This window comes from Arabidopsis thaliana, chromosome 3 (genome assembly GCF_000001735.4).
Source record: "Arabidopsis thaliana chromosome 3, partial sequence".
NCBI lineage: Eukaryota > Viridiplantae > Streptophyta > Magnoliopsida > Brassicales > Brassicaceae > Arabidopsis > Arabidopsis thaliana.
In genome coordinates, this window is record NC_003074.8 from 10,016,271 (window position 1) to 10,038,599 (window position 22,329).

Here is a 22,329-nt window from a genome sequence, read left to right on the forward strand (position 1 = left end):
AGTTAAATCACTAATTTTTGGTTTGGTGACTCGCTCTCAATAGCAATCTTTGTGCTTAACAAATCATCACTACTGATGTCAATAAAAAAAAGAGCATCATTACTATTTTATATAGAAACAATAAAAAAACAAAACCTTAATTAGTTTCATTCCTCCAAATGACAAATTTAAGATATTTACTAGTATTAGATGATAAATTATTCATTCACATATAAAACTGCATAAACATAATCTATGTTTTTAATGACTGATATAGGCTGAAAAGAAAAAAAAGAGACTGATATAGGCTTTATATGAAAATACTGCATTTGAAAAAATTTCATTCCTTACATGTTTTTTTTTTGTCAACCATGCATACCTTACATGTTATTTTATAAAATTTAAGACACAATTTCAGATTATCAAAAAAATCCAGGAATTTTTTTTTTTGTCCATATTTAGATCAAATACATGAAATTTATAAATAAAAAATTTACCCTCTATTCTAGTTAAAATACGTTTTGATGTAGATTAAAAATAGTTAAATATGATTCCAAGACACATAATTTATTTTTGATTATATTTAGAGAACTAACGAAAATGGTGGCTTCCTGCAATGTTGAACAAAACTTTTTAAAAACCTATATACTTAGAAGTTAGAAAGTACATTGATTTACGAATTTCCAAATTTAGAATTTATATCATAGATTAGTTAAGAAAAAATATTGATAATTTTATCTAAGACTCATGGGAGATCGACAACTACTCATATTGGCCAATCTTAAGATTTCGTTTGTTGCATCAAATCTATATTTGTTTAATCACGAACTTATTATATCTATAAAGTAGAAGTAACTTTATTTCTCCTTAATATATTTTGAAAAAATGCAATTCCTAATGATTTAGTATAGAGGAAGTTCACGTAGACAGTCACCATTATCGCTTCCCATAGGAAATATTTTATTCAAAATACAGCAGACATTGATTTTTTTATTTATTTTTTTCTGTGATAACATCTCAAATTTTAGGTAGTTATGAAATAGATAATATTGAAGCGTTTTCATTTATAATGGGCCTTATAAAACCAATCTAGCCCATATCACTACCAACCCATTTATTACATCCGAATCTAAATTAATCAAACCCGTATATTAAACCGGGTTTAAAATTCTGACCCGTAATTGATCCACTGACCTAGAAATTGGGGGGAATTGAATCTTATCCATAATTCAATCTCTTCCAATTTCTCTTCTTCTTCTTCTTCTTCCTCGCGACGCGTTAATGGCGGCTTCGTTCTCACTCACGAGCTTCATCTCCTTCATCTCACCATTCAAATCTCAAACTAAACCTACACCACCACCAAATCTCACTCTTCCTTCTCCAACAATCTCCCAAAGGCGAAGAAATGATCTCGCTATCGAATCAATGGCGGTCGAAGAAACTTCCTCAACCGCTTCTTCACTTTCCTCTGAGCTTGCTTCCGTGATTTGTCCCTCGCTTGCTTACTCCAACACACTCTTCTTCAGTTCTGGATACAATGTGCAAGTGTTTGTTGAAGATAATGAGTCAGAGGAGAGGCTTGTGAATCGATTTAGGAGAGAAGTGATGAGAACTGGTGTTATACAGGAATGTAAGAGGAGAAGATACTTTGAGAATAAACAAGATGAGAAGAAACGTAGGACTCGTGATGCTGCTAAGCGTAATAAGAAAAGGTAATATATCTGTGTTGAAACCGAGATTGGGTATTGATGATTGAACTGTGAAGATTTTATGCTTAGTTCGTGAAAATTATCACTGCCTCTTAGGTTTAGAGGGTTGAATGGTCTCAAATTTTGAGTGTGGTTCATGTTACTTCAATTTGGTGATTGTTTTGTTCTGGTTGATACATATATTGAAACAGAGATTGGGTATTGATGATTAAACTGTGAAGATTTGATGCTTAGTTCTTGAAAAATATCACTGTCTCTTAGGTTTAGAGAGTAAAGATTTTGAGTGTGGTTCATGTTTCTTCAATTTGGTGATTGTTTTGTTATATCTGCTTGTGCAGTGATTGATTCATTTGTTGAAACAAAGATTGGTTATTGATGATGGAGTTCAATGATAGCTTGTGATGGTCTTGATACGTAGTTATTGAACACCTATTCTGTCTCTTAGCTTTAGAGGATTGAAATAGAGACGTTTTAGTCACAAATTTGTATGATATGTTTGTTCTGTGAGAATTCTTATGCTATATCTGTTTTCCAGTGATTGATTCATATGTTGAAACAGATTAGGTATTGATGATTAACTTCCAATGATAGTCCTTTTGGTAACTTGGTTATTGAAAACCTTCACTGTCTTTATTGGATTCATCTGTGAAGATTTTGATACTTGGTTATTGAAAACCTTCACTGTCTTTATTGGATTTAGAGGATGGAAATAGTGAATAGATGAGTCTCAGATTTGTATGTGGTTTCATGTTTCTTGGTTGGGTTTTATTTTCAGGCGTCCTCAAGCAAGGTTTACTCAAGAAACAAGAGAAGAAGCAGCAGCAGCAACTAAGAGTAAGAAAAAAGATGAGGAAGAAGACAACTGGGAGATGCCTGGTGGAGATGTACCTTCTTGAAACACGATTTTAGTATATAAAATCTCCGGTCTTTTGATTAAATTTCGTATTATCCCGTTTTTATTACTTGGTACATTGTGAGTTGGAAATGTGTTTACTGCATATTATAACTTGCTTCTAGTATTGAGTTCTCTTAAGGGCATCTTCATTTGTTTTATAATGTCTAAAATCAGTTGCATTTGTTGGGGCTCTCCATGGATGCTATTGTTAATCTGATTCAGTGCTATTTCTCTAAAAACAGAAGTCTTGTGATTTTGGTCCAACTGACAGATTTCCCATACAAATATGATTTTTGTTTTTTAGAGAGGATCGAACTCGAGTTTACAAGTTTCACCCTTCAACAAAGCTTTACGTACCACTAGACCACATATGTTTGTTGTTTGGAAGACTATCTTGGCTTCACGATCAAGTGCATGTTGAGGCTTAATCACGTTTTCAGTTCGACAATTCTAATCTTTATGTTCCTTTGCTTCGTTGATTTTCGTTAAACTTTGTATTGCTTCTATTAGACGACAAATAGAAAAAAAAAAATCCAAAAATAAGATACGAGGTATCAACTTTAACCACTGCAAGTTAATTATTAGTTGTTAACAATCACAAAGGATTGTGTAATACATATCAGCAAAAATACATTTTAAAAGTTGATAAAACTAATCGGAACAACTGAACAAGTGTTCGTGATTAGGTACATTTGATTGAATCATCATGATTGAATCTTACAATAGATTACAACATTCTCCATGTTTTCAACTTTTTACGACGAATCAAACACGGAGGAACGTAAAGTAATGAATACGTAATCTTTCACTAATTAATATTAAATCTCATATTAATTTAAAATTTCAACTTGCAGAAAAAGTATGTGACTATAGCTAGCTAGTCGGTGGAGTTAACCAATCACTTGTAATTAAAACGAAATATTATAATTTCATACATAATGATATTCACTAATTAATCTTTTCATTAGGTAAGAAGCAACCAATTATATATGCGTTCACCCATCAGCAATCTTACATCATTATCATTATGATTGTTTTGAATGAAAAACAAGCACAAATGCAACCCATATTTTTGACGAAATATTACACACACATAAAAGTTTTCCTTTATGATTCTTTCGTTTCATGCTTGATAAGTTATCTTAATTATATTAGGTACAAATTTCACATAGTTGTAGGTTTAATATTTATTAATCGGAAAATATAACAATCATAGTTGCAAACACAAAATTCAAACTCACGGAAACATACAATCTTTTGTGTAGCAAAGGTAAGACAATTATGATACCAAAATAGCAAAAATAAAGTCTAAATATACTTAATATGGTTTAATAGATTGACATCACAGAAAATAACATAAGGTTTCTTTATTCCAAAGCATTTGTAAAATATTATTGATGTATCTATCAAAAAGACACAAAACATTGTTGATATTGGACCTTTTGTTTCTTTATGCTCAAAAATTGGATTCCGTGTGAAATTTGAAGTGACCGTTGTGGAATCTTTTTATACAACTAGATTAACAAGTTGTCAACTCTTTTCATTGAATTATTGAGTGTTTTTCAAATTTTGCATGAATATTATAGTTTAGTGGTCCTGACCTTAATGATATATTGATAATATATAAAGTTTGATTATTGCTAATTATTTTTAGTTCGCGTTTATATGTATCTGGATGAGAATCGTGTTCTCTCTAAGGAAAATTAGGGTAATGAGCCTTTATAACAATAATAAACTATTTAAAAGAGAAATTGAAATTTATGTGTTCTGATGAAATTTAGAACTTAAAAGAGTTCAACCGCTATTGATTTTCATACTATTTTTTCAATGAATAACTTTGTAGGTATTTTGAATTTTTGGTAAGTGCGTCTAAACGGTTCAGCCGCTAGAGCGAACATGACTTGACTCCATTCAGTATTTTTGGAGCGGGGGCAAACATATACGGGAGATGAGTGCGGTTGAGGAAATTGGTCCTCACGGAAAGTTTTGTGTTAGACATTAAAAAATGTTGCCTCTAGCCTAATGCACAAGCATCTATTTTTTAGTGAGGTGTGTTGTGTTTACTCTTACAGATGATAGAATGTGTCTACATGTGTAGAATGATTCATATATGCATTAATGATCATCCATAGTTTATACTGCTGAGGATCCATTTCATTAAAAAAAACAATGAAAAAGTATATATAGGAAACTATCAAATCTTGGTATCGTTACCGAGTTTGTGTGTGGTCTGTCAGATCAATTTAGTTTATAGGATTCTAGGAGACTAATTGTTTGCACACAAAAAAAGGATTCTTAAATGATTATAAGAGACTTTGGTTCCAAACTCGAGCTTTTAAAAATTGTCGAAGAAGAAGATATGTGGTCAGTGTTTGCAACGGAAATAGATTCTTTTACGTAATCATTTTAGATGTTTTGCGATATCACTATACCTAGAAAGTTGAATATCCGAGCTGACACCCTTGCAAAAGGGTTTATTTTCGAGATGTCATTTTTTCTATATAAATTCTCGGGTTCCGAAGTGATTGGCTCTTGATGCCTACCTTTTCGAACCTGTTTAATAATATATAGAATATTTTGTCGTAAAAAAGAAAAAAATCCCGATTTCCCGCTGCGGTATATTGTTTTCTGAAAGGCGATTCTAACTAAGTGTTGTTTATATGTTGTCATTTGGATTGAAAAACGAAAAATCATCTCTAACATACATACATATCGTAAAATGAACATAAATTCATGGAACCTAGAAAATCGATTTGCTATAGTTGTCGTGTCTAATCACAGTAACGAATTAACACGACAATCATTTAACAACATTTGATCTCATTCGCTGATTGATACGATACTCAAAGGAGCATTATTTAGTCACGGTCGTCGACTGCCATAGAAATCTATATATAACAATTAATATTATTATGCCACCTACATCTCGTAAATACTTCCTCACATTTCTTGTGTACTGTTGTTACAACGAATGAGTGCCAACCAATGATTAAACTAAACTTACTAAATATTTGTACACATATATTATTATAATTCCTCCATATTTATAAGAATTAAACTTCGTAAATTCATTGTCAATTTTTTCAAGAAAATACAAAGCGTGAAAGTTGTCTACTTGTCTGGTCGGCCAGAAGCGCAGAGTCGACTTCGTATTCATTGTTTATCATCGTATTACTCTCCCACATATTAATAATCTTATTCTTATCCAAATTATTTGCTTTTGCGTACACATTTCACGAAAGTTTCTAAAATTGTTTTTCTTGTAAAATACCATATAAATAAAGCGTACGTAAATACGAAACACATCGTGATAGTGAGCTATATATATAATTTAGATGTTAATTTGATGATATATACATATATCTCCATTTTCTTCCCTATTGATGTGTTATTTGTTATTATTTACTCCTCCAATGTAATTTATTAGAAATAAAGCGTATGTAAATACGAAACACAAATTAGTCAGTTTTCCGTCGTCCAAAATACAATGTCAATTAAAAAAAAATTATAGAAAAAAAGTAAAGACACTTTAATAATAGTTTTATATATTAACAGAATGTTTCAGGTTTACTGCAAAATAATAAAAATAGGCCACATAGCGCTCTTGTTTGTTTTCACAGTTTCTAGTTCTACCATTTGGTAAATCTCTAATATAAAATTTTCAATATTAATTGTTTTAAAATCATATGAACCACGAGGGGACACGTGTCGGATACAAAGACAACCAATTGGATCAGATCTGGTCTTCGATAGGACAAGTATTCCTGGGACCAGAGAGAGAGAGAGAGAGGGACAAGATCGCCGTTCAATAGACTCTTTCTTCCTATTAATCACGTGGTGAGGTACTTACCACGTGTTTATATTATTGGCTTCTTACGTGAACCAATCTCATGGTCCTAGTTTTCACATACATCGTTTTCCTTTGTGTTGTTGTTTTTCTATATGACAATAACTTTGTATCTCTTTTATGGTTTATATAATGTATATGCATGCAATGATTAAGTTCTCAATATTACGATTACTCTCTTGGAAACAAAAATTCTCGTATAAACTAAAGATTTGCAAACTTCAAAAGATTATAGAAGAACAAGTTGTATAAAAGTGTTTGTTTGATCACTTCAAGAGTTGGAGTTTTTGTGATTGTGACCATTAGAGCATCCACATTGGTGATTCTCTAGAAATGTCTTTACAATAATTATTATAAAAATTAATATTATTCTAATTTTGAGTCATTTATTAGTTCTGTATGATGTCTTTAAAGATACAAAAATGTCTCTATAGAGATATGAAAGACACAGGTCTCCCACTGTACCATTTTCTTTTTTTTTTTTCTTTTTCTTTTAAAAATTTAAAGACACTGTTATTTTTTTATGCAATAGGGATGGTCTCCCACTGTACCATTTTTTTTTTTTTTTTTAAAAAAAAAATTAAAGACACTGTTATTTTTATACAATGGGGATGGTCTTAGATCTCCAGAAGATACGGCGTATTGAAAAGTACTGCTGATCTGTCCAATGTAAGGGCTGAGTTGGAACTAACCTTCAATCCACTGAGCGACATTTGTCAATTTCAACCAAAACAACACCAACTGGATGATTATATTGTTTTCTTGTTATTTGATTTTCTTGATGATATGTACAAAACTATAAGTCTTTTTTGGTATCAATTTAGACCATTAGCTAGGACGCAACAATATGAAACCGTATCGCTATAAGACATTTTAAACCTAGATTTTAATAGTTCTACTTTCAAACAAATCCGATAGTTTACTCGGCCTCCTATATCAAACAAATGAATCACTATACAAGGCCACATAGAAAAATCTTATCCCTACGTTATACAAATACAAATTCACAATTTTTATTTATAATAAAAAATTCGCAATTTGATTAGAACCTTTGGTTGTTATTTATTGTACACATAATATTAAAATGGTCAATCATTGTCTCGTCTTGTAGTTTAGCATATGTATGGATTACATAGTTTTCTGTCTGTTACCCTCTCACAAGCATAAGCGTCGTCTCGCCAAAATTAGACACTATTCATATACACAAATATAGATACGTATATAAATATGTAGACATTTACAACTTATAAAAGAAAATTAAATAAAAAACAAAAGTCGGCAAACCAATTTGCATGAAATAATTATAATAATTTTTTAAAGAAATAACCAACCACCAAGAAGTGCTTTGTTAACAGAGAAAGCTCTGTAAGAACCTTAAAAAGGTTCTGTTGCAGAGGTTCCGACCAAAAGCCAGAGTTTCATCTTTATGTGAACAAAGACAGAGAGATGGTGGAAGAAGATTTAAACCAGATTGGTGGTAATAGTAATTACAATGGAGAAGGAGGCGACCCAGAGAGCAACACACTTAACCAACCTCTAGTTAAGGCTAATCGAACACTTTCTTCAACTCCACTTGCTTTGGTTGGTGCCAAAGTTTCCCATATCGAAAGCTTGGACTATGAGTATGTTCTTCTTCTTCTTCTTCTCTGCATAATTTTGAATTCAGGGGTCTTCTTTTAATCTTTAATCTAAATATTGACAGAATAAACGAGAACGATCTGTTTAAGCATGATTGGAGAAAAAGATCAAAGGCACAAGTACTTCAATACGTGTTCTTGAAATGGACGTTAGCTTGTCTTGTTGGTCTTTTCACTGGTTTAATCGCTACTCTCATCAACTTAGCTGTTGAAAACATCGCCGGCTATAAGCTTTTAGCCGTTGGTCACTTCCTCACTCAAGAAAGGTAAATCATCACTATCAAAAATATTCAAGATCAAAAAGTTTTTGTTACCTTTTATTTTTAGTGTATGATGATTGATGGATGAGAGTGTCTTGTGGTGGAAACAGATATGTTACAGGTCTGATGGTGCTTGTTGGGGCGAATTTGGGACTGACGTTGGTGGCGTCTGTGCTTTGTGTGTGCTTTGCTCCTACGGCGGCTGGACCTGGAATCCCTGAGATCAAAGCTTATCTTAATGGTGTAGATACTCCCAACATGTTTGGTGCTACTACTATGATCGTTAAGGTTTGTTTCTGAATTTGGAGATTTGTAATGATTAGTATGTATGAATTTGAATTTTGACTCACGGTTTAGCGGGGTTTGATAGATTGTTGGAAGCATTGGAGCGGTTGCAGCTGGACTTGATCTAGGTAAAGAGGGTCCTCTAGTTCACATTGGAAGCTGCATAGCTTCTTTGCTTGGACAAGGTGGAACAGACAACCACCGTATCAAGTGGCGGTGGCTTCGTTACTTCAACAACGATAGAGACCGCAGGGATCTGATTACATGTGGCTCAGCTGCAGGAGTGTGTGCAGCCTTCAGGTCACCTGTTGGAGGTGTACTTTTCGCCCTCGAGGAAGTTGCTACTTGGTGGAGAAGTGCCTTATTGTGGCGGACTTTCTTCAGCACAGCGGTTGTTGTGGTTGTTCTAAGAGAGTTCATAGAGATCTGCAATTCAGGGAAGTGTGGGTTGTTTGGAAAAGGAGGGCTAATCATGTTTGATGTGAGTCATGTAACTTATACTTACCATGTAACTGATATAATCCCTGTCATGTTGATTGGTGTAATCGGTGGAATTCTTGGGAGCCTGTACAATCATCTTCTGCATAAAGTTCTCAGGCTTTACAATCTCATCAATGAGTAAGTGTTAGCTATTCAATGAGTCAAAACCCGTTAAGCTAGTTACTTACTTTGTTTGGTCATTTTGCAGGAAGGGTAAGATCCATAAGGTGCTTCTCAGTCTTACAGTATCACTCTTTACATCTGTTTGCCTTTATGGCCTTCCTTTCTTAGCGAAATGCAAGCCTTGTGACCCCTCGATAGATGAGATATGCCCGACGAATGGAAGATCGGGTAACTTCAAACAGTTCCATTGCCCTAAAGGTTACTACAATGATCTAGCTACTCTGCTTCTCACCACCAACGATGATGCTGTCAGAAACCTTTTCTCTTCCAACACTCCCAATGAGTTTGGTATGGGTTCCCTTTGGATATTCTTTGTGCTATACTGCATCTTGGGGCTTTTCACATTTGGTATTGCAACACCGTCTGGTCTCTTCCTCCCCATCATCCTCATGGGTGCTGCATATGGCCGAATGCTTGGCGCTGCAATGGGATCATACACAAGTATTGACCAAGGGCTTTATGCTGTCCTTGGTGCAGCTGCACTCATGGCTGGATCGATGAGAATGACTGTGTCACTCTGTGTTATATTCCTTGAACTCACCAACAACCTTCTTTTGCTTCCTATAACGATGATCGTGCTTCTGATAGCCAAAACTGTGGGAGACAGCTTTAACCCGAGTATATATGACATCATCTTGCATCTAAAGGGCTTACCTTTCTTAGAAGCAAATCCAGAGCCGTGGATGAGGAACCTCACCGTTGGTGAGCTTGGTGATGCTAAGCCCCCGGTTGTAACCCTGCAAGGTGTTGAAAAGGTTTCAAATATAGTTGATGTGCTAAAGAACACGACGCATAATGCATTCCCTGTTTTAGATGAAGCAGAAGTACCTCAAGTGGGTCTAGCAACTGGGGCTACAGAACTCCACGGGTTGATCTTGAGAGCGCACCTCGTTAAAGTTCTGAAAAAGAGATGGTTCTTGACAGAGAAAAGAAGAACAGAGGAGTGGGAGGTCAGAGAAAAGTTTCCATGGGATGAATTGGCTGAAAGAGAAGACAACTTTGACGACGTGGCCATCACAAGCGCTGAAATGGAAATGTATGTCGATCTTCATCCTCTCACCAACACAACACCTTACACAGTCATGGAGAACATGTCAGTGGCCAAGGCTTTAGTACTTTTCCGGCAAGTGGGACTCCGGCATTTGCTTATTGTTCCCAAGATTCAAGCCTCAGGAGTGAGTTTATATGCCTTAACTCTCTTTTACTCCCATTCTTGCTAAAGCCTCTAAACAACACTAACTTCCTTCCAATGCGAATCAATTTTTTTGCAGATGTGTCCTGTGGTAGGGATCTTAACCAGACAGGACCTAAGGGCATACAACATTCTACAAGCCTTTCCTCTCTTGGAAAAATCCAAAGGTGGAAAGACACATTGAAAGAGCTACTTGCTTGTTGTAAGAAATCGCTTGCAGCCTTGTGTTTTTCTTCTCATTCTTAAAGATGTATCTGTCCAGTTTTGCACTTTTTCTTCATATCCAACAGAAGTTGATAAGATAAATATTGCAATGACACAAAAAGAGAGACTCATATCTCCTTATCAACAGGAACAGAGCAAAACTGTTTCCATCTATTAGATGGTCTCCTAAACCTCTGAAGTTCAAGTGTTACAGACATTAACTAATAAGAGTCCTGTGACTTAGCACGCACTTTCTTAATTCCCACTTTTTTTATTCCCGATTTCTTCTTTTTCTTGCTCGCAACCCTTCTTTTGAATACGGCCAAAACTTCAATGCTGAAAACCAAATTGTAAAATAAGCATGAATAATATTTGTGCAGTATAAAATGGAAGTAAATGTTTCTATAATACCTGTCGGTTCCGGGAAAGAAGTTGAAGCCATGGGCTTTTTCCAACTCCCACGCTCTGCTAGATAATAACGACTTGCAGTCCTAAGCCATTGTTTCAAAGTTAGAATGAACGAAAGCGGCAGCATTGTTTGATACCAGTGTTTGTCTCTAGTACCTCTTTAAAGCTTTCCCAACCACAGCTTATATATATGAGTCTTTGCGGTAGTGTATTGTTCTCCTCAGAGGTCTGCTTGTTGCCAGCTTGAATTGAAAGTTCCTTTGCTCTTAAAATCCACGGCCTCTTCTCCTCTTTTGCGTTCAAGCTTGAACTGAAAGAAGAGAAAAGTAACATATCCATAAAGAACTGGCTTTTGAGTTTTAATGATAGGGTATCGCTGATTGTATTGAAATCCAAAACTTATTGTGAAGAAGTTTATCAACCTCTGTGATGACGACCTCATTCTTTTCTCAATGGAGGGAACAGACTCCAGCATCTGACGGAGAGAAGCATCCAGACCTCTCCTAGGAGGATCCACAACGACTACATCTGATCCTATTATCCACGAAAGAGGGTTCTGCAGAATTTTGAATACAAGGTAAAACACATTATTATAATCTTTTGAAAAATTGGAAATATTTTTGCGAATAGCAAACACTACTTACAACTGAAGCATCTGCATGGTGCCAACTGATGCTGCAATTCAATGAGTTCGGCAACCGCTGGATTGTTTTCTCAAAAGACAGCCTTGCTTCTTTGTTAACCTCAATGCATTTGACAGAACTGAAATCAGATTTAAGTATAAAGTATTGGGTCAATCTTTTCATCAATATGAACATATACAGTCTTTTTAGATTAAGGACAGATGTGAACAATCTCTGTTCTTGCCTGCATTTCCTCGATGTAGCTAACGATAATCCAATCACTCCGGCTCCTGCATATAGATCAGCAACAGATGATCCACCAGGAACATACTTATGCAGTTTCCAAAGCAAGCTATCAAAAGCCTGACACAAACATTTGACATATTAGTAATCATAGAGTATTGACTAGAGCAAATATGAAAATTTACTCAAAAATAACAAATCAAATGTGCTGATCTACTCCCCGCTCATAAAAGCTTAACTCAATATCTGCATGCTCACCCGAGTATTTGCCTGGCCAAAACTGGAAGGATCCAAGGATATGTCAATTCCTCCTACATGTTCCCAGAAATCTCTCTCACCTAAAAGATGCCTCCATCTGTTTCCAAAGATTATCTAAGACAAAGGGAATAATTAAAGCCGGATGTTAAGCAACCGAACAAACGAAATCGGAACACTTTTAGACAGAAATTTCTCTGAATATTTAGCCGTAGCATAAGAAAATCTGGTTCTCTGACTCACATTGTTGGTTGATGTCTGAAAGTTAGCCCAGACAGAATGTATCAGGTGAAACTTGCTGTTTGGTCCACCCTTTCTCCACAAGTACTGCAAATGAGAGATATATAAGTGATAAAAATGAATGAAACAAGCTAAAGGAATCACGACGTCCAAAAGACTCACGGTGGACAATGCTTGCAACTTATCTGCATTATGAGATCTCTCATTTCTCGAGTTCCAAACCAAGGACACCTGCACTTTTCCTGAAACCAATATTCAAACTCAGAAACCACTCTAATTGCAATGCAGCGATATCACTGTGAAAAGAAACTAAAACCATAGAAAAATATGTTCAACCATTTTTATATCTCTCTGGAGCACGAAGATTTGTACTATGCGTCGTAACAGCCATCTATAGAAAGAAAAAAAAAACTCATCACCACACTGCACCAGATTAAATAGCAGAACAGCCAAAAAAAACTCAAACATAAATCACCTGAACATATCGTAAGTCCCCAGTACCCTGATCCTCATCAAATGGCACAACATCAAACACCTTAATACCTTAACATATAGCCAAAAACCCATCAAATGGCAAATACACATAATCAATGGCAAAACACATATAAGAACTACTATCTACCTTCTCTCAATAACTCAATGGCAGCATTAATATTAGGATGATGAGCTGCAAAAAAGTAAGAACTCAACCTAAATCAAAACTATCTTGAAAACCACAAAATCAATGTAAAGAAATTATCACCAGCGCAATCAAAATTACATTTGCATTCAGGAATATCAACAACAGTGTGAGTTCCTTCTTGGTACAATCCAATTAATGCGTTATCTGAAGAGCCACGAACAGCCAATTTTGCTCGGCATCTCCATCCCCACTGGCCACAAGAAGCAGCATCAGATCCAAATATTCATCACCAAAAACCAAAAACGATGAGAAATCAGAAGAAGTGAGAAAATTAGCACCAGTCTACAACTGTCGAAAGTGAAATCATCGACGCCGTAACGCTTGAAGAAGTCTGAAGCTTCGTCGACAACAGCTGGACGATGGAGATTGAACTCTTGCGTACATCCTGAGCACCTGTGAAAATTCCAGAGAAGAGAGACGAAATCGAATCGATTTATCACAGAAACTTAAGAGATTGAGATTTATCAGAGAGAGAGACAGAGAGAGACAGAGAGAGAGAAGCGTACGATTGGAAATGAGGACATTGGAGAGAGCAAGCTAGTGAGTCGGAGGAGGTTGACGGCGGGAGAGGAACGGAAGCGACGAAGGGAGCCGAAGCAGGAGCTGACACGCGGCAGTTGATGATTGGAAAACGACCGCCGAACGAGAAAAGGCTCGACGAATTCATCATTGCTCGCCGGCGAAAGATTTACTCCGTGGCGGGAATGGATAAACCCAATAAATATTCTCTGCCCGGTTTGTATCACACATTGATCCGACCCGATCCATAACCCGGTTGAGATTTATATTATCGTTTCCTATTCGCTTATACGTTTGTCATATACTAAGAGGGGTTGTTTCTTAGGTTAATCCTTATGATTTTTTTTTGTCATTGATTACTAAGAACATCTTATTTTAATTTTTAAAAATAAAAAACAAAATGATAAAATGTCTCTTATATAAGAATTAAAATGAGATATTTTTATCCTAAAAACTAATATAAGAGACAACCAATAATGATGCTCTAAAGTGTCTAATAAAAAATCGATTAATAGAACAACACATTCGTTAATGCATAATTATTCTCCTAGTGACACTGTAATTTGTTTTTGTCTATTTTTGTATGTCAAACTCAAAATATATTAATGCATCAATATTGATAAAAAAAATGTGATCAAAATATATTAATGCATCAATATTGATAAAAAAAAAAAAAAAAAAAATTGCATATATAGTCTCTCTTGTTCCTTCTCAAACTGTGAATCAAAAGAGAAAGGTAAAATAGTTACAAGATACAAAAGTTGCAACAAAATTTTCATATCTATGCTTGCCAAAAAAGAATTGTTGATTAAATACCTCACAATTTGAAATGGCTTAACGTGATCATCTACGTCCGGTCAAGAACCATTGAGGGGTTTGTGTAATTACAATGTGTCCAATTGTCAATCCAAAGATGAGTCCAGCTGCTAACGCTATGGCAGCTGCAATCCAACTTATTACTTATTTATTTAAAGTATTGTTGTGGAAAATTGGAGTTGAAATATTTGCTTTGTACTAGATATAAGTTATTTTGAAATTGGATTAAGATTGGTGTCGTGAAAAGTAGACAGAAACGAGCATTATCATTTACTTATTTGATCCTGTATAGTGTTTGTGCGAAAACATCTCTCATTGTGTTACTTGGTCTTGGAGTCAGCTTTATCTACCATGTAATCACAATCATTACTTTCTTTTCGTTTGAAGTGGGAAGATTGTGAATGTAGAGGTGGTGGATGGAGGACTGAGTTGCTCAAGCGGCGTTCTAGTTAGAGCTGTCAATTGGGCAGGCCGCCCATGGGCTTGCCCAGTCCAAATGCATATGGATGGGTTATATTCCGGACCATAAAACAAATAGTCCAATTGGGCATATGATCAGTTTTGTCCGCAGATAATATGGGCTTGACCATATGGACAATGGGTTACCCATGGGCATGAATTGAGTCAATAAACATATTTTCATTTTAATCATATTTTTATAATTTTAATTACAATTACAACTAAATAATTTTCAAGTTCTATATTTTACATTTATAAGTTTCTATTTTTTTTAATATTTTAAATTTTAATAAATTATTTCTTATTAAATTATTTACTGTTTTGAAGGAAAGATAGTATTTCACAACACAATTTTTCAATTTTACGGTTTTGACGGGAAAAATACAATTCTCCGATTTTACGATTTTGACGGAAAAACGTAATTCCGCAAACTTTCCTCTAAAATCGCAATTTTATTATATTGGCGAGAACACAATTTTATGGTTTTGACGGGAAAACGCAATTCTCCGATTTTACGGTTTTGGCGGGAAAACGCAATTTTCTGCCAAAATCGTAATGTTATTATATTGGCGAAAACACAATTTTACAGTTTTGGTGAGAAAACACAATTCTCCGTTTTGGCGGGAAAAAACAATTTTACGATTTTACCCTTTTGGCGGAAAAAAACAATTTCATATTTTTCCGCCAAAATCGTGATTTTATTGTATTAGTAAAAAAAACACAATTTTACCGTTTTGTCGGAAAAAATCAAAATGCAAAAACACAATTCTTTAAAATCATGATTTTTGATTTATCAATAATAAAATGGGTTGATCATGGACTTACCCACATGGACATGGTCTTTACTGGGCATAGACATTTTTCGGACCATTGTCCATTATGGACCGTCCAACTTGGCCCATAAAAAAAACTGTCCGTACGGATACGCCCAAAGATCCCTGGACGGACCATTTGACAGCTCTAGTTCTAGTTGAAGAAATGGCTGATACTAATGAAGATTGCTACATAGTGAATGCTGCGGCCTACGTTGGTTACTAAGTCTCTCTATTCTTGTGTGGTCGACTCCGAGTTTAACAATGTCATCGTCGTCGATAGGAGAGAAAAAACGAGAAAAATTGCAGTCACGTTTAGTTGTATATCTTTATTTCAGAACCAATTTGGTTTGTAGGAATCAATACCACAATTTCAGTTAAAACGTAGGTTTGATTCACACTCCATATTTCAGTTAGAGACTCATCAAATAGTTGCAGCGTTTGGTACGGTATAGAAATAATCGTGTTCAAAAGCTCAGATTGTGGTGATCAAGGATGTAGAGTGAGAAGCGCAGACATGGCGATGGTGATATTACCATATTACGAAAAAATTGAACATGAATAATTCATATCTCTGATGACGAGAAAAAATGATGATTCAACTCTTTATTTTCATTGATATGTAAATGAAATATCTTAATTACAATTTCTAAAAAAACTTTACAAACCAAAAAATAATATGTAGACGTAAAAACAATGTAAAAATTGATCACACGATATTTTACCCAAAAATATATTAGGAAAAGAATATTGAAACAAGAATTGAGTTAAAATTAGTGCAAAAAAGCCATTCTCATAAGAATCTAAATTGAAAATGTGTTTGAGAGGAAGCAAACTTAGGCATGATCAAAAAAAAAAAAAAACTTAGGCATGACCACGGTGACGGTTTATTAACCAACGGTTACGGTTATATAAAAAAAATTATTGTAATCTTAACCACTATATATACGGTTAAAACGATTACGGTTCAATATAATTACGGTTAATTGATCATTACAATACGAGTAATATTAGAGGTAAAATTTTAAAAATATCCGACCTTTTATACTGTTTTTAATAACATGAAAAAAATTATCGTTCATCAATTTTCCTTTATTTCGAGCAATATGATATTACAACATAGTTGTTTGAGACATTATTTTTCTTTAACATAGATTTTTTCATATGCCGTATATCAGAACATTCGATCCTTGTCTTTGCATTACACTTACAATTTATTTGTAAGGTTTTAATTAACCACAGTTAGTGTACTTTTTAACCATGGCTAATATATATTATGGTCAACTGTTAAGGTTTTTAACCGCTTGATACAGTTATAGATCAGTTATGATTTAGGGACAGTTCGGTTACGGTTTAAAATACAGTTACGGTTAGAATTTTTGCTCATGCCTAAGCAAAGTTAATGTGATCGTGAAGTTGTAAAGTGTAATTTTGCATTTTTCTTGTACTTTGTATTTCCTTTTGCGTGTGTTTTTTTATTAACGTCTTTTTGTTTATATAGTTTACGTGATCGTGAATTTGTGGAGTTTCTGTTATCGTGATTTTGTGGAACTTCCGTGATCATAAAGTTGTGGGGGTTTATTTTTGTATTTTTATTGTATTTTTTTTTTTTTTTGTTTATGATTAATTTATGTGATCGTGAATCTGTGGAGTTTATTTTAGCATTTTATTGTATTTTTGCTAAATTAATGTTTTTTGTTTATGATTAATTTACTTGTTCGTGAATTTGTCGAATTTATGTTATCATAATTTGTTCAATTTACGAAGTTCTGGAATTTATTTTTGCATTTTTATTGTATTTTTATGAGAGAGAGAGCAAGAGAGAGTTACCGTCACTCAGTTACATCATCCAAGAGTCACTTGTTCTCAGGTAGACCATGATTTTTTGCTGCTCCTAAAAGTTAGAACATTTTGTTATTTACTTTGAGCATGGTGAAACGTATTAAAAAGGATAATCACAAGATAAAATTTATACAACAAAATTATAGCCGAGAAATAATTAATGAAACTTACTATACTCAGCTGAGGTTGCTTCTCATTCATACTTTTAACCTGGACAAAAGTAATGCAACGTAAATGAATTTCACATCCGTTGAAAATCATGAAACTAAATATACTACAGAAACAAGTTACCTTAACATGAAATGCTTGGCTCTCTCATATTCACAAGACTTTTAATTTTTCACTGACGTCTTTAAGTGTTGTTACCTAATATAATTTAGCGAATAATGTTATACGGATATTAAACAATAGAAAACACAGTCGTTATAATCTTTGCCCAACATTCTAAGAACTGCCCAACATTCTAAGAAACTACTTTACCAAACAAAAGCTTACTTTCTTCGAGTCTTTTTACCAACTCCTTAATAGATACATCAGCAGGCTCACACTAAGTTATATTCCTGCAGTACACATCAATAATGAACAATGTCTACATCAAACGGACAAAACCACACAACTTAATTTGAGAAAACATGCAATAAAACACTTAACATTCTTTAATCTTGAGGCAGAACCGGTGGGAGCTATCCTCTGAAAATAGAAGATTATAACTACACCTCTGAATACTTGGAATATATATTAAACTCACATTGGTTCTGTTAGAGAAGAGTATAAAATGATGGGAAAATGTTGAACATGATTACTTTATCATTCATGAGTACATTGAAACACATCTAAGACATTTGCTCTTTCTCATGAAACCATTTACCAAGAAATAAGTTAAAAGAAGCTATTCTAAGGCAATAGATTTAAAAAGAGTAAGAAATGAGGAACAATCACAAAGCAAGTTCTTGACATCAAATATTATTATCCACACTTTTGGTTAAAGAATTTTTGTAAAAGTTTGTTTTCTGTTTTGGAAGTTGTTTGGATGTTCTGTGCTATGTTTTGTTTTAGTGTGTTTGAATTTCGTTGTGTCTTAGTGAGTTTAAAATGTTTTTGTTTTGATGTTTTTTTGTGTGCATTTCAGCGTGTGTTTTTGTGTTTTGATTTTTTTTGTGCATTTGAGCGTGTGTTTTCGTGAATTTATGTTTTGTTTTTGAGACAGTGCAAGAGATGTGATAAGTGAGAGAGAGAGAAAGAGTGAGCTACTTCATCAATCACCATACCTTTGAATGGTCTTCAGATCTTCTTTGCAGCTAAACACTTCTTCATCTTGAAACCCTTTGTCAAGAGTTCTTTGCAGCTTGAAATATCTCTTGACACCAAAGAACCCTTGTTAAAATAAAAAGAATATTTAACAGGAAGAAACATGCTACCGTTAAATCAAATTACCTTAGCAGGATGCACTAAAAGAATGATTGGTCTCCCATATTCACGAGATTTTGGCAATATTATCACTGCGGCTCAAGATTGGGGGATTTCGTTACAGTCATCCACAACTAGAGCCTTTTTATGTGCGTATTATGCTGATTCCCCTGATCAGAAAGTAATTACCCAATAGAACCGAAAATACAATGAAAAGACAGAAACCATAACTCTTAAAAAGCTTTAAACATTATTGAGATAACCAGAATGCGATATAAAAACAGGTACCTGGTCACAAAATTTGTAGCACCCTAGGGAACCAGAACAAGATCTTTTCTACTACTTTGACCTGGACAGACACATAGGCTTTTATTTTCCAGAAACTTATCCATATCCGCAAGCATCAGAGGCCGTACTCAAACACCACCTTCAAGCACTATTCACCATCACAAACAAACACATCATAATCTGATCCATAAAAAGTACCATAAAAGATGGCACCATCATAAACAAACAAATCATAATCTGATCCATAAAAGTACCACAGGAGATGGCAAAAATGGATTATCGAAGCAGCTAAGAAAACCATTAATATGTTCGAGGCACTTTGAGCTTTTCTGGCATTTCTTTAGTTAGCTACCTTTACCTGGTAATTGTTTAGCGACTACATACCTTCAGAGATATACGGAGTTTCAGCTGCAAGGCAAAATATTATTTTTAGCAGCAATATCTCAATTGAGAATTCAAAATTAAAGTTTGTGATAGTGGAGGAAGGTGCAAACCTTTGTCTCAGGATCCTTGAGCTTGGTGACAGTCTCGCGCCAAGCCTCGCAGTTTCCTAGGTGGAATTCTGAAGTAAGGGCCGTCACTTCTTGACATAGGTTAAGCTTTTTGCAGAATTTGTCTGATTTGACTATAGACTTGTGTGAAGAAAAGCTCGGTAGAATGATCTACCATGGAAGACATTGCATTATACACAAAAGGGCAGAGTTAACATGTAATCACTAATCAAAAAGAAGAGAACCGAAGAGCTGAGAACAATCGAGAAAGAACCCACAAATGTCAATGTTTAATCTTACTGACTGGTTCGAGAACAATCGAGTTTCGAGCATCACAAAACCATGTCAACCCCAAGCGGGGTTAGGAGGAGGACTCCAATCTACCGTCCATGGTTCCTCCATAAACTATAACCATTTAATAATCAAAACCGATTCAGAGGTCATCAAATTTAAAAAGCCTAATAAATTAAGGAGATAACCAGAATAAACAAGTGCCTAGGAATCAGAAGAGGACTCTTTCCTGCAAGTTACACATCAATTCGTGGAATGTGAAGTTTTTTGTTCCTATTGTTGAGTTTTACTGTTTGTGTTAGAATTTTTCTGTGATTGAGCGTGAATTTTGTTTTTTTCTTCTTCTTTCTTTTGAATATGCATGCGTTTGGAAGTGTGTTTGTGTTATGTTTTCGTGTGTTTGTGTTATGTTTTCGTGTGTTTAAATTTCGTTTGAACGTGAATTTGTGTTTTTTGCCATCTTTGATCTATATCTGGGATAAAGCAACATGGAAAAAATACATGATGAACAAGCCACAGGCCAGAGGACTAGTCTGTGACCAGTTTGTGGTAAGAGAGAGAGATACTTACCTCAACCCTTGTATGCTGAAACTTTTGGTCTTTGCAGCTTAAAGATTTTTTTTTTGAACGTGAAGTACCTGATCAATAAAGTCTGCAACAACCACAGAGATTATAAAACTAACTAGACCAACAAAAATAACAGAACCTTCTTTATGGAATATTGTGGCTATCTAACTATGTTCACGAGATACTCCAAGAATATAATTAAAATTTTCTAATCCAACTCTTTCGAATAATAAAGTGTTGCTAACAATTGAAATGGAGATATGAAAAACATCAATTAGAGAATCAGGTAATTAACATCTTATGGACACTAAACATCTTATGAGTATTGTAGTTATCTCTAAGCATTGGTACTATCAAGTCTAAGAACTACCGTGTTTCTGATATTAGCTTCTAGACCTTACCTTGGAAGCTTTTTTGAACAAGTATCCTTATCTTCTCTGCTGATCAGCGAGCTTTATTATGTTTTCCTGCAAGTTTACAAATAAAGTAACAGTTATTGGAAAATAATCAGTAATAACTTTGTCTTTTCTACACAATTCTTATTCAAGTATATATACACGAAATTGAGCCACAAAACAGCTTTCAAAGTTTTGAATTAGCAAAAGTGATTATGAGATTGATAGACAAAACTGAACCAGGAAACGTTTACAATTGCATCGGTTGTGGCACATGATGATAGTTGAAACAAACAGAGACAAATCATGTGATTTTCCATAATCAAAGAAACAATGATCAAATCAAAACACATGTAACTAATGTTATTCAAAACCCTAAAACGTTGATTATATATATTTAATCTCTCAAAAACTAGCAATAAACAAGATTAACAGAGATGATACGAAGATCATCATCACACTGATTCTTCTAGATCGCTAAGACTAGGGTTTATACCTGAGAGATTTCTGCGTTTGTGTTCAACGATCGAAGCAACGGACCCAGATTCAAACAGAGATGATACGAAGATCATCATCACACTGATTCTTCTAGATCGCTAAGAATAGGGTTTATACCTGAAAGATTTATGCGTTTGTCTTCAACGATCGAAGCAACGGACTTAGATTCAAACAGAGATGATACGAAGATCATCATCACACTGATTCTTCTAAATCGCTAAGAATAGGGTTTATACCTGAGAGATTTGTGCGTTTGTCTTCAACGATCAAAGCAATGGACCCAGATTCAATCAAACGCTTCTGTTCTTGAATAATCGGAAGAGAATTTTGAAGGAAATGAAATGATCGATGAATCAAAAACAAAATTAAAATCTTGGAGAGAAATGAAATGAATAGTTTGCGGAGAGAAATAGAAAAAGCTTTGTATTTGTAGTGGTTAAGCCAGTTAATATGTAACTACGAAAATGCCCTTGTTTATTCCGTTAAACCGTTTGGATTCAAAATTGAAAATGAGATTTTTCCCCCCTGGATATTTTTTCCGTTAAAACGTAAAATTCGACACAAAATTCAAACGTACATTTCGAATCACATGGGCTGCTAATAATTGGTTTATGAATACCGTGTTGTTTAGTGTGGTTTCCGGTTTGTTTTAGTAAACCGCAATTTCAAATAAAAAGTAATATGCCCTTCCCCAAAACCTCTGTTGTTTCGTAAACCGCGGGACTCTATCTTTCGGAAAAAAACAAAATTAATTTGTTTAATAGATTAACTATATATATAACTTACTTATACATATTTTTAAAATATGCAATCCTTAGATAT

General features: G+C 34.4%; 4 protein-coding genes, 4 long non-coding RNA genes and 1 other non-coding gene across 10 annotated transcripts; 4 read left to right on the plus strand and 5 right to left on the minus strand.

The window, feature by feature from the left end:
- Positions 1 to 1,050: 1,050 nt before the first annotated feature.
- Positions 1,051 to 3,172, plus strand: GHS1 (Ribosomal protein S21 family protein). Of its 2 annotated transcripts, NM_001338860.1 has the most exons (3): positions 1,051 to 1,691; positions 2,464 to 2,572; positions 2,888 to 3,172. In NM_001338860.1, the coding sequence occupies exons 1-3, from the start codon at positions 1,261 to 1,263 to the stop codon at positions 3,002 to 3,004; spliced, it is 657 nt and encodes a 218-aa protein (NP_001327188.1). In that variant the 5' UTR covers positions 1,051 to 1,260; the 3' UTR covers positions 3,005 to 3,172. The 2 variants fall into 2 exon arrangements, with proteins under 2 accessions (NP_001327188.1, NP_566809.1); NM_113630.3 differs by lacking the exon at positions 2,888 to 3,172 and having other exon boundaries at positions 2,464 to 2,887.
- A 4,488-nt stretch (positions 3,173 to 7,660) lies between these two features.
- On the plus strand, positions 7,661 to 10,928 carry CLC-B (chloride channel B). The gene is made up of 6 exons (NM_113631.4): positions 7,661 to 8,052; positions 8,133 to 8,333; positions 8,438 to 8,615; positions 8,698 to 9,230; positions 9,301 to 10,450; positions 10,547 to 10,928. The coding sequence occupies exons 1-6, from the start codon at positions 7,877 to 7,879 to the stop codon at positions 10,649 to 10,651; spliced, it is 2,343 nt and encodes a 780-aa protein (NP_189353.1). The 5' UTR covers positions 7,661 to 7,876; the 3' UTR covers positions 10,652 to 10,928.
- On the minus strand, positions 9,553 to 9,779 carry AT3G05145. The gene has a single exon (NR_141154.1). It is a non-coding gene; the product is annotated as an other RNA (long non-coding RNA).
- AT3G27180 (S-adenosyl-L-methionine-dependent methyltransferases superfamily protein) lies at positions 10,567 to 13,817 on the minus strand. The gene is made up of 15 exons (NM_113632.3): positions 13,629 to 13,817; positions 13,401 to 13,515; positions 13,201 to 13,312; positions 13,063 to 13,107; positions 12,916 to 12,983; positions 12,777 to 12,831; positions 12,603 to 12,682; positions 12,444 to 12,527; positions 12,204 to 12,317; positions 11,947 to 12,065; positions 11,724 to 11,841; positions 11,502 to 11,635; positions 11,236 to 11,389; positions 11,083 to 11,162; positions 10,567 to 11,007 (listed from the first exon to the last, which is right to left on the minus strand). Exons 1-15 carry the CDS (start codon positions 13,790 to 13,792, stop codon positions 10,893 to 10,895), a joined length of 1,557 nt encoding a protein of 518 aa, NP_189354.2. The 5' UTR covers positions 13,793 to 13,817; the 3' UTR covers positions 10,567 to 10,892.
- A 3,785-nt stretch (positions 13,818 to 17,602) lies between these two features.
- AT3G05175 lies at positions 17,603 to 17,839 on the plus strand. Its single transcript, NR_141155.1, has one exon. It is a non-coding gene; the product is annotated as an other RNA (long non-coding RNA).
- A 986-nt stretch (positions 17,840 to 18,825) lies between these two features.
- AT3G27185 (cyclin B1) lies at positions 18,826 to 20,089 on the minus strand (the record flags this gene model as incomplete). Its single annotated transcript, NM_001338861.1, has 3 exons — positions 18,826 to 18,927; positions 19,760 to 19,927; positions 20,057 to 20,089. The coding sequence occupies 3 exons, from the start codon at positions 20,087 to 20,089 to the stop codon at positions 18,826 to 18,828; spliced, it is 303 nt and encodes a 100-aa protein (NP_001327462.1).
- Positions 19,660 to 19,858, plus strand: AT3G05185. Its single transcript, NR_141156.1, has one exon. It is a non-coding gene; the product is annotated as an other RNA (non-coding RNA).
- On the minus strand, positions 19,946 to 20,273 carry AT3G05195. The gene has a single exon (NR_141157.1). It is a non-coding gene; the product is annotated as an other RNA (long non-coding RNA).
- A 1,268-nt stretch (positions 20,274 to 21,541) lies between these two features.
- AT3G05205 lies at positions 21,542 to 21,952 on the minus strand. Its single transcript, NR_141158.1, has 2 exons — positions 21,744 to 21,952; positions 21,542 to 21,622 (listed from the first exon to the last, which is right to left on the minus strand). It is a non-coding gene; the product is annotated as an other RNA (long non-coding RNA).
- Between the last annotated feature and the right edge of the window lie 377 nt (positions 21,953 to 22,329).

Excerpts from the sequence above, each read along its gene's own strand:
- GHS1 (NM_001338860.1), top strand. The coding sequence starts at position 1,261 with ATGGCGGCTTCGTTCTCACTCACGAGCTTCATCTCCTTCATCTCACCA. Across the intron at positions 1,692-2,463 it reads GCTAAGCGTAATAAGAAAAG|GCGTCCTCAAGCAAGGTTTA; the intron begins GTAATATATCTG and ends TTTTATTTTCAG. Across the intron at positions 2,573-2,887 it reads GGGAGATGCCTGGTGGAGAT|AGAGGATCGAACTCGAGTTT; the intron begins GTACCTTCTTGA and ends TTTGTTTTTTAG.
- CLC-B (NM_113631.4), top strand. The coding sequence starts at position 7,877 with ATGGTGGAAGAAGATTTAAACCAGATTGGTGGTAATAGTAATTACAAT. Across the intron at positions 8,053-8,132 it reads ATCGAAAGCTTGGACTATGA|AATAAACGAGAACGATCTGT; the intron begins GTATGTTCTTCT and ends AAATATTGACAG. Across the intron at positions 8,616-8,697 it reads CTACTACTATGATCGTTAAG|ATTGTTGGAAGCATTGGAGC; the intron begins GTTTGTTTCTGA and ends GGGGTTTGATAG.
- AT3G27180 (NM_113632.3), bottom strand. The coding sequence starts at position 13,792 with ATGATGAATTCGTCGAGCCTTTTCTCGTTCGGCGGTCGTTTTCCAATC. Across the intron at positions 12,528-12,602 it reads AGTTGCAAGCATTGTCCACC|TACTTGTGGAGAAAGGGTGG; the intron begins GTGAGTCTTTTG and ends TCTCATTTGCAG. Across the intron at positions 12,318-12,443 it reads TTCAGACATCAACCAACAAT|ATAATCTTTGGAAACAGATG; the intron begins GTGAGTCAGAGA and ends CCTTTGTCTTAG.